General features: G+C 34.3%; 1 protein-coding gene across 1 annotated transcript in view; it reads left to right on the top strand.

Moving 5' to 3' along the window:
• The first annotated feature begins 686 nt into the window (after positions 1 to 686).
• Positions 687 to 10,926, top strand: part of LOC128994377 (valine--tRNA ligase) — a 34,186-nt gene continuing 23,946 nt past the window's right edge. Inside the window, exons 1-2 of the mRNA XM_054418913.1 lie at positions 687 to 899; positions 2,666 to 2,842. Of these exons, the coding sequence (XP_054274888.1) occupies positions 750 to 899; positions 2,666 to 2,842 (327 nt within the window). The 5' untranslated portion in view covers positions 687 to 749. The remainder of the gene's footprint in view (positions 900 to 2,665; positions 2,843 to 10,926) is intronic.

Here is a 10,926-nt window from a genome sequence, read left to right as displayed (position 1 = left end):
GTCTTGAAATGGTTTATTCTCATGTTCGTTGGAATTTAAGAGATTAGAATGATTAAAGAACTAAATTTTGTCGGATTAGATTTTATGACACCGATTCACGTATTTAAGACTATTTCATGCATTCTTAAGGCGAAGATTATTGAATGAACAATGAGTCAACCGCTTTGTTGCGTTGGATCTGTTCTGTTGGATCAGTGTAAGCCAGGATCATATAAAACCCAGCGAGTGACAAAGGACAGCTTGGCCTAGGTACATAAGATAGTACTGTACTTTGTATCTGAAACGAACTAATTTGGAGATGTAGATGCATATAGAGACATGCAAAGGGTCACTGATAAGAAATGAATTTGATGTTAAATTCATAAACAAGGATCAAGGATCTAGATTTTAAAAATTAGCCTTTATTTTATATATTCTGTTTGACGAAATCTATTGTAATTACTGTAATTTTGTAATTACTGAACGATTAATAAATTATCTATTGTCCCTAGGAAGTGGTTTAAAATAAAATCATATTTCAAGGCCAATGTGGTAGTGTAAAATTGATAGTATATGATTTATATATATATTTGATCATTTCAGTGTTCTTCCTCTGGTCTGTAAAAGTAAAATATTAGAAACAATGAAACATATGACAGTTTCAGTTTCGTGACAGGACAGGTGGAGGTGACACGTTGTGTAGTCGACAGATTACAGAAATTGTTGAGGAGCAATTTTGTCACTAACCTAAAAAGTTACTTGTGTTTAACATGATGCAATCTGCGGAAAACGGCGAATTGCCTCAGAAAACCCCTAAGCAGTTGGAAAAAGAGGCAAAAAGATTAGCAAAACTTGAAAAGTTTAAACAAAAACAAGAAACCAATCAGCAGAAAGGTGACCAGCCCAAGGAAAAAGCTGAGGTAGGAATAGGGCCTAGTCCTTGTAGTGCCATGCTTCATAGTAGGTATACAACGTTTGCATTAAAAACTTATCCTCATATTATTACTGTTGATTGTTGATAAAATGGTGAATATAAATATTTTAACTAAAGCGATTAGGCAAAATCCACCATCTCAAATTAATTTTTCAATAACTTAGACCTACTCTTGGCCTAGCCTATGCCCCAACAACTTAAACGAAACCTGTAGTTAGCCTACGGTACTTCATACCTCAGTCTTGTATATTTTAAACCCAAAGTATTTGTCGATGATAGTAGGCCTAGGCCTAATTTCTAAGCTCCTTGATTAACTTAATTGGGATTTTAATATGGCAGGGCTATAACACACAGCTGGAAGTGGCTATTATTTAAAACAGTCCTGTCCAAAGTCCAAGAAACATGGCCTTATTCAGAAACAAGACTACAGGATAGTGCCACTCATTCTACACTCATCTCCTTAACTTACTTGGCTTAAAATACCTACCTTCATATGGTGGCCATTTCAATTTTAAATATTCAAGTAAGAAAAAATACCTACTATAAAAACAGATCACCTTACTCCATTTTGAAACCACTATAGGCTAGGCCTATATTAGTATTTATTCACAGCCACCTTTAATACAAGGCCGCAACGTTCTAACTGGCAACGCCGCAATCACGCCCCTTCTGGGTCCGCCTTCACACGCGCTAGGCTACAACTTATATGAGAGTTTAGCTGTTTTCACTGCTCTGTAAAATGAAAGAAATATATGTAAATGGCATATAACAGTGATTTTTGTATTAAAATAGGCCTAATGTTTGTTTGCTTGTAAGCCTGTTTATTGTCGTATTGTAATAATTGCAATGAATGTGAAAATGTTTCATAAAACTTCCAATTACAAATGAAAGAGTAAATTTAAAAAATATCCAAATAATATTATTTTCAAACTTTAAATATTCATATTTTTGTTTTAGCCTACCTGACAAACCATAAGTCTAGATAACGTAGCTACGGCAAAATTTTAAGTTTTCATTTCTCGTTTGAAGGCCTACTGACTGAATAATTTATTTTCTGTGAAATAGGTAGCAATGCGTTTGCCATTGTGGAAACGATATCAGAAGCCAGGCCTTCATGGCTTTCCACATTCGTTATAGGCTAATGTGCAAAATGACGCTAATAATACGTGTCAAATTATTATTATTATTTATTTATTAATTATATGTGCTAAAATACAGCCTTAATTCTTGCAAAATGAAGTTAAGTCCCCGACTTTGTTTTCTTTTGCTAGTCAAATTTCTTCATCCTGTTGACTCTTCTTTATACTTTTGCCTTCCTTTTGTCTTCTTTCTTCAGGAGTCTTTCTCTTTGTCGTTTTTTGTGTATCAATATACAAAGGTAAATTGGGAAAAAGTCTGTACCGGTATGGCATTCTCACCTAAAACTGGCCTCTTGCGTCTATATTACACCAACCATTGTCTTTATTCTTGTACTTTTCCACAAAACTAAAGTCATCTTCGGGAAAATGTTTCACACAGACATTACCGTTATTACAAACGAAACATAACCGTTTCGGTCTTATGGACCGAAGACACCAACACTGTGATCAAAATCTAGACACCACTTTAGGGTAACTTAAAATCACGTTAAGGTATTGTGATAACTTTTAAACGGTAGACCTATTACATCTACCACTAGGTAGACATCTTCAAGGTGTTAACTTAAAACTAAAAGTAAAGATTGTATATTCTAGCCTATGTTTTACATTACAGAAAAAAGAAAAGAAGAAAGAACCTAAGAAAGAAACAATTTCCTACAATGTTGATACTCCTCCAGGAACAAAGAAGGATGTTTCAGGACCCATGCCTGATGCCTATAGTCCACAATATGTAGAAGCAGCATGGTACAGCTGGTGGGAGAAGGAAGGCTTCTTTAAACCAGAGTATGGGGTGAGTTAGGTAGCCTATATATTCATCTTAAATCATACTCCATTGTGTTTAGCTGTGTACAATGCATCGGACAATTTTTGGCAATTAACATCAATAACGTTGCCAATACATGTATAAATTTATCTCTTTAGGCTTATTTTGTATCGAATAAAGGATTCTACAGTCACAACTAACCAGGCCTACAATATTTTTTAGACTTCGGGGTAGGGGGAGGTGAGGTGAACTGTGTTAAAAATTACAGATAATCTGAGGTGATGTTTTGGACTCGTTGCAGAGGGCCATTTTCAGAGAAGCAACAGAGCACTTAAACTCTACTCTACTACTACTCTATCACTATTCTCTCTCTCTACTACCACTACCACTATAGTTGAGTGCTCTGATGATGGCCAAAGGACTGCAACAAGTCCACGATGTCAGCTCTAGGTACCATCACGACCCCAAGGCCTTGATATACTCAGGGCCGGATTTAGCATTTTTGCGCCCCTAGGCCCAAATAATTTTCCGCCCCCTAGTCTGGTCACAGTTACTTTCCTTCAAACCTTTATTAAAAACTATATCATGCCCATTGACCTAAGTTTATTGCTTAAATACCACTCCTCGTTGGAATCATTGCAAGTTTTTTTTAAGAATTGACTTGTTTATAGCCTTAACAAAATGCCGTCTTAAACACTTTTGTCAACAGTGTGTCCACAGGGGTACCACTTTTTTGTACTAAATTTCCCTGAAAAATGTACAAGATTTCCTAATGTAGGTACAAGATCTTACAAAAGATAGAGTAATGCTACTTTATATGGCTCTCTGTGTTATACCATAGAGACTAACCAAAGTTCTTTGACGTTTTTATCCTTGTGGTGGCACCTTGACGCTCCCCCATAGAAATAAAACCATTAAATTAATCAGGTCTCCTCTCACCTTCACACTTAATAACATAAAACTCATTGTTCTAATTATTTGATAAAGAGGAACGCCCTCTTGTTAAATTTGACTTTAATCTCAGAAGTGAATGCCTACTAAACTTTAATGCAGAATTCTGACTTTTTTCATAACACAAGTAGACTTCTCATCCCATTGTAAATTTTGAGGCTCGTTTTTCGTGTCTAGTTCATGTCCGGTGACACTGACCGCTAGTATCGACGAAATTTTTTTTCTATTATTTTAGGATTGATTTCATTATTTGCGCTATACTGTTTGACATAACTACGGGACAAGCTATTGTTTATGATAAGATCGTTTTATTTGGCTAATGGCTGAACGAAGTTTTAAAAGAAACTAACTGAAATAACAAGAAACAAATTATAAACAAAACATCACCTCTACAGTTCACCGCGGCAGAAATAACAATAAAATTGGCTTCAGCTGTTCCATAAGAATGAGAAATCCATTAAGGCAGTACATTTGCTTATCTATGTATTTTATTATAGCCGGTAATTTATTGTTATAAAATTACATAGAGTAAGTTATGGCATGTGGTCTTTACAATTCAACCAAGATATGAAAATCCGGAGTTGCTAACTGTTATTTATTAACTTAAAAATCCCCCAAACTGCGTGTATTTTTCAATTTTTATAAAAACAGATTTTGAAGGAAAATGTACAAGATTCAGTGAACAATGTACTAGGGTACAAGAAAATATCAAAATGTACTAGATCTTGTACAATTGTACAAGCTGTGGACACACTGTTTGTCAATTTTATGCTTTTGGCAAATGCTCACGCTTGTGGGACTGAAACAAAACAACTCAACCCACCGAGCATTCCTGAAAAAAAAAACATGGCCATTGATTCCAATTCCAGGCCAAAAAACATGATCTCCAAACAGTACGTGATACCCTAGATTAAACATACTCCTTTAGTAGATTTGTCATCATTTTGGATTAGCTGAAAACAATTCTTGTTATTTAATAGTACCTAGTATGTTTGATCTATGTTTAAACCACGATTACTAGAAAAATACCTGTATGGATCATAAACATAAACAAATGACAATTTTGGCCCGAAAAAAACATGATTTAACATTGCTTAAATGGAACTGCCAAAACATATGTTCAATGCTATTAGTATAGGATTCGGGCCAACAACGTCATTTGTTTATGTTTATGATCCATAGCGGTATTTTTCTAGTAATCGTGGTTTAAACCTAGTTTATCTAAAATAAAACGATCTAATCATCAACAATAGGTCGTCTCCTGGTTATATTAAAAGAAATTGAAACACACATCATAGAACTAACCCTAAAACAATGGAAACAAAATTACGTCAAAACTAACGTCCAGTGTCACCAACATGAACTAGACATTAAAAAAATTTGAATTAAGAAGTCGACTTGGGTTATATTTAATCTATGGTCGTACTGCATCTAGGCACAGATAATATAACCCCTACTACAGATATCTGGCTGATGGCGGCAACGTGCTGCGCTAAGACAGCGTAGTTTGTCCGCCACCATCTAGGAGCGCTGCTAGCACTGCACACCACGCGGGGTACGGGGGCAGAGGAGAGACAGGGGATGAGGAGGGGTAATGACCTTACTACGCTGTGATAGTGCCTCTGCTTCTGTCTCTGCTGCTCGCCGAAAAATCAATAAGTGTACACTGACCTACCCGACACTACTGAGTACACCTACACCACGCACGCGTGTTGTTTAATTTTAAGCCTTGTTGCCGGGTTTATGTTAATTGTAAACAGTCAATGTGTAAAAAGCAAACAGAGATACCTTTTACATAAATATATGGTGTACAGGCATATCCATCTTGACAAATAAATAATTTGATTCGTAGTTGTTTTACAATTTAAGCTTTGTAGGGACAAATGTCATTACATGCCACTAGTATATTAAAATCCATAATGTGGTAAAACAAAAAAGTAGTTCGTTAAATTTACAACTTGGTGTTTTTACTTTTAGTTAGGTTTACTGTCAATGAATACAACAAACCTTATTAGGTTTTGTATTCATACACTTGTCGACTTGTCTATCGCAGTCGTAAATCATCAACCCTTTCCCCTTTCCCCGAGACGAGACGACTGCGGCTACAGACGCGTCAGTGACAACGGTGCCATTGAAAACAATGCTAGCAGGCGCTCCAGTGTCCAAAGTTACAGCCGCACCAGTGACAATCATAGAACTATTGTGACAATGCACCTTTAGCGCGATAACTCGATAAAAAATGATCCGATTTTGATAAAATCTGGTGCAAACGTGTAAACCTACGTTTATTCGAAAGAGTTCGCGAACCACCATAAGTTGACTATGGGAACGGGGGTTTATGGGGGGGGGTTTCTGATTCTTCACAAAACATTCCCCAACATCAAACTGGAAGAGCGTTCGACTGTGTAAACCATAATATACTGATTCGGAAGTTGCAATTTTATGGTATATCGGGCAGGACCAGTAAATGGTTGGTTTCATTTCTATCCAACAGAAAACAGTGTATAAATTTGCAGTCACTGGGAATTAAATCTGATTATAGATTAATCACAGATGGTGTACCTCAAGGGTCCATTCTTGGACCCTTACTCTTCCTGGTTTATGTCAATGACTTGCCCATGACCTTAAATTCTAAATTGGTTATGTTTGCTGACGATACTTCTGCTATCTTCACCCATCCAGATAAATCAATGTTTCCACAGCTTATCAAACAAGAATTCCAAAAGCTGGAAAGTTGGTTTCAAGCTAATGGACTTTTACTAAATCAATCCAAGTCTCTTTTAATGAACTTTAAAAAAAATTATTTTAATAACAATTTTTCTCACGAAAACACCACTCTATCTTGCAACCTTGCCAACGCCACCAAATTTTTAGGAATAACAGCAGATCATAAATTAACCTGGAAAACTCACATAACAGACGTCATCAAAAAGTTAAATAAAGCATATTTTGTAACTCTCATTCTTTCTAGATCAGTTGATATTTCTACTCTTATGATGGTATACTATGGCTATGTTTATCCTATTCTCAATTACGGAATTATTTTTTGGGGAAATTCCGACAAAAATAAAAAAGTTTTTTAATTGCAAAAAAGAATAATTAGAACAATTTATTCTATCAAAGCTGGGGGTTCTTGTAAAAATACATTTAAAAACAATAATATCCTTACTTTTCCCAGTCTGTATATCTACAATTTATTAATTTTTATGAAACAAAATATTTCTAAATTTTCTGTTAATTCGGACAATCATAATTATAATACCCGACACAAAAGCTGCCTTTTATACCCTAAACATAAATCCTCAACTTTAGAATCTTCTCCCCACTACTCTGGTGTTAAGTTTTACAATAACCTGCCTGATTCGATTAAATCTGTAGCTTCCCTTAAGTCGTTTAAGAAACAGTTATTTAAGTTTTTATGTAGTAAATGCTGTTATAAGGTAAAATATTTTTTCCACTGACTCTTGTACATTAGTTTTAAGATATTTGTTTTATCACGATTATTGTATTGACGCTATTTATGTATATTGTATACTAAATGAATAAAGGATAATTTGATTTGATTTGATTTGATTTGATTCTTTTTCAGGATTAAAAGCTCCTTCCTCCGAATTAATAGTTACTGTGTCGAAATCCCGTTACGTTTACAAACAGTATTTTAACAAGATAGCCCACAAAACGAGAATTGTAGATAGATTGTTAAAAATTACGAGAAGATTATTAAGTGAACCAACGCAAACAAACAATGGTTGTGAAGAACACGAGTCCTATTTACTCTTCACATTATTTAGAGTACAGTACTTTTATATAAGCAATGCAAGTGGACCACGGCATCTCTCAAGACCACATCGATTGACACAATGCGTATCCTCCATCACGTTTAGTGTCTACTGTCTAGGAGAATTTTAATAGCCAGTGCTACTTTGACAAAGGAAAAGGTTACTGAGGACGCCTTGAAAATTGTTTAAGCTGATTATATGTTTTTATTTATTTCTTTTGATTGTAGTTCCTTCGTTGAGTCGGGAAGGAAATTAAACAATAACAAATATTTGTCCCTACGTACATATTTATGTTCTTGAAACTTGTAAAAAGAATACCCTGTATAACGGTGTACATAAGGGTTATTATTTTGTACTGATAAATCATTTCAACTATGTGTGCCTATTCACTGTATATGTTTTTTTATTTATAGTTTACCAGTTACAGTTCAAGGAATCTTTATCCTAATCTTTGGCTTGATTTTTCGTAAAAGAATGTCAAAACCGCAATTGTTATCGTAAAAAGTGTATGCAATTTTACAATATGAAATCCTATTTAATGTAGGCCTACTGTAAAGTGCAATTTATCAATTCTTTGTTTGTAGTTTCTATTTAAAAAAAAAAATGTTTTTACAGTTCTGCCCGTATTACATTGCATCTTCATAGTTTTGCGGAAATCACTACAAAAAGCTATTTGTATATATTATAAAATGATTCTATTAAAGAAATATTTGAGTAAAAAATCTTAATACTTCTTTGTGAACAACGTACATGTTATCAAGTTTAGTCATTTAAGCTAATGCTATTGTTTTAGCATTAGCCTACTGTATAACATCAGTGATAGTGTTTTTCCATTGTAATTGGGTTTAATACGACTTTGTTAAAAAAAGTTCCAAAGTTTAGCTTAAACAGTTCGTGAGAGTTTGTATTTTTAAGTAAAAGAGACTTACAGCCTAACTTTATATTTCAAGTTAACGTACAATTTAAACGTGTAAACTTTAATTGTTTGATTAACAAAAAATAATTGTTTAACTATACGTGTACAGTATCACCATTGTAATACATAATTTCGTTTAGAGCTTCTGTTGCTAGATTAAACAAATTTTATGTGTTGAACAAAATAAACGGGTTTCTTGCAACATTTCTAAGCAGCAGTCCATACTTTATTCATCTTTAAAACTCTACTTCTAAAACAAAAAACAAAAAAAAAATTGATTGAACAATTTCTTGGCAAAGTATTTATGTATGTATGTGCCCTATGGACTCCGAAATCGCTAGACAGCTTGTAATGACTGGGACGGGTGGCGTCGTCCTGTAATCCAGCTACTAGGAGGTCACGAATTGTGGATATTTATAGGGATGCACTGTGGATGCGATGCTCCCTGGTGTGGATTAACGTCCGCACTAGTGAGTACTACGACTATCCGCAGTACTATCCTGATAATTAGACCAATTCGTAAATTACAAGGAAAAATGTGGTTCGGATTCCACTATAAACTGTAGGTCCCTTAGTTGCCATTAGCTGTATGGGCTATTAATTAACAGCTGTGTCTAAGGAACATGTCGGCCTTAGTCACTAACAAGACTACAAGATCGCGCCACTCATCCTACACTCATCCTTCACTCATATTTGGGTTAAAATACGCACATAGTGGCGTCCCCATCTTAACTAATTGATAATTGATAATTGATAATGAAACTTTCTGGCATTATTAAGCATTATTTAAGGATAGTTTATGTGAAGTTTGGTGCAGATACGTCAAAAGAGCTCCACCGCAAAGGGTTTAAAAAAGTCCAAGGTCAGACTTTTAGAACTACAATGTTAACAAATAAATGTCATTAAAAGCAGATGTTTACTTTCACCAACTGTTTTGTAGGTTAGAAAAATCACAATATTCTGTAATAGTCATGATTTAAAATAGTGTCACACTATTCTCATAGAAAGCAACAAAGAAAACTATTTTTATTTTGGACTAGCTGTTTGCCCGTTCTACGTACGGGAATCTAGTAGTAAGTTGAAACCTTATATTCAGAACAGGAGTTGGTTTGCATATTTAGTGTGCATTTTTCCAGATATGCTGGCAAAACTATTACTGTAAAAGAATACATATAAACCTTCGAAAATACAATATCTGACAGTTTCAAAGCCAAAACTAATGCTTCGCAATTAAATGTCACCCGATCGTGTTTGTCCATATTTTATATCTAATGATAAAAGGAATTGCTTTATACATCTATGACGCATAGCCCTATGGTAGGTCTGTAATCGAAAGTTACTTTTCACACTGGTTAAAAGTAGTTAAAATCCTACCTCAACCTCACTTCTGCACACTTTATTCGGGTTGAAATTTTCATTAACAAAGGTGCTCTTGTCTTTTCCATGAAACACTGAGAAATAAGGTCATTAATGCGTTACCAACAGACATACACACACAAATACAGATTTGAATTAGGGGATTTGCTACGCTTTAACCAAAGCAAATTACAAACAAAATATTTTTTTGAAAGTTTTGATAGTGCCATCAAATTTTATGATAATAGTTTTTAGGCCTAATCAAACTGTAAAATTGGTGTAAATCCGTTGGAAAATATATAAATACCGTAAGTAAATAAATACACAGTCCACAAAACATACGTTTGATAACGCCAAGCTTTAAAAATTCATGATGGTTTGCTAAAAAAATCTTTCACTAATGTTTTATCATTTTCATAGCATAAACTAACATTTTGGAGTACAGACAGAAAACGCAAAAATTATACAGTAAGACATCAATTAAATTTAATAAGAAGTAAGGCGCCGCACTAACGATAACTATAGGCCTAGTTGTAAACAACGTTGTAAATAGTGATTTGTTTGTACGTAAAAATGATTGTTAGGCCTACTGCTACCACCGGTTCTAAGGAAAAGTTGCATTACCAAAAACCAACGTTTACATTTAAGAAAATAACTATAATACTTACGACCAATTCAAACTGTCCTTCTAATCAAACTGTATTATAGGTGTTAATCCGTTGGCAAATATATAAATAAATAAATACACAGGCCACAAAACATGTAACATGTAACGGTAACAACGTAAAGCTTTAATAACTCACTATGGTTTGCTCAAAAAAACTTTCACTTGATGTGGTGCAGTACCGAAGTTATTAATCTGCCTTGGTTTAAAATTTGTTTAAGTTTTCGAAAATAAAAGTTATTTCCCATTAATAGCATTATTTTAAGCAATTTTTAATGTTAACATATTAATGACAGTTTGAAGAAACCACCTTCATCCAAACAAAGGTTTCTTATTGAAAAGATTACGTAATCTGTAAACGATAATCGGTACACATATCTAGCAAACATTCGGAGGAAATGTGACAAAAAACGCACAAATCTGGGGTTTTGGACGTTTGTAGTTT

Source organism: Macrosteles quadrilineatus, unplaced genomic scaffold, assembly GCF_028750875.1.
Source record: "Macrosteles quadrilineatus isolate MER2022 unplaced genomic scaffold, UCM_ALF_1.0 Scaffold_5__1_contigs__length_97177068, whole genome shotgun sequence".
Classification (NCBI taxonomy): domain Eukaryota; kingdom Metazoa; phylum Arthropoda; class Insecta; order Hemiptera; family Cicadellidae; genus Macrosteles; species Macrosteles quadrilineatus.
Note: the sequence above shows the minus strand (reverse complement) of the source record. Positions and strands in the feature narration are given on the sequence as shown.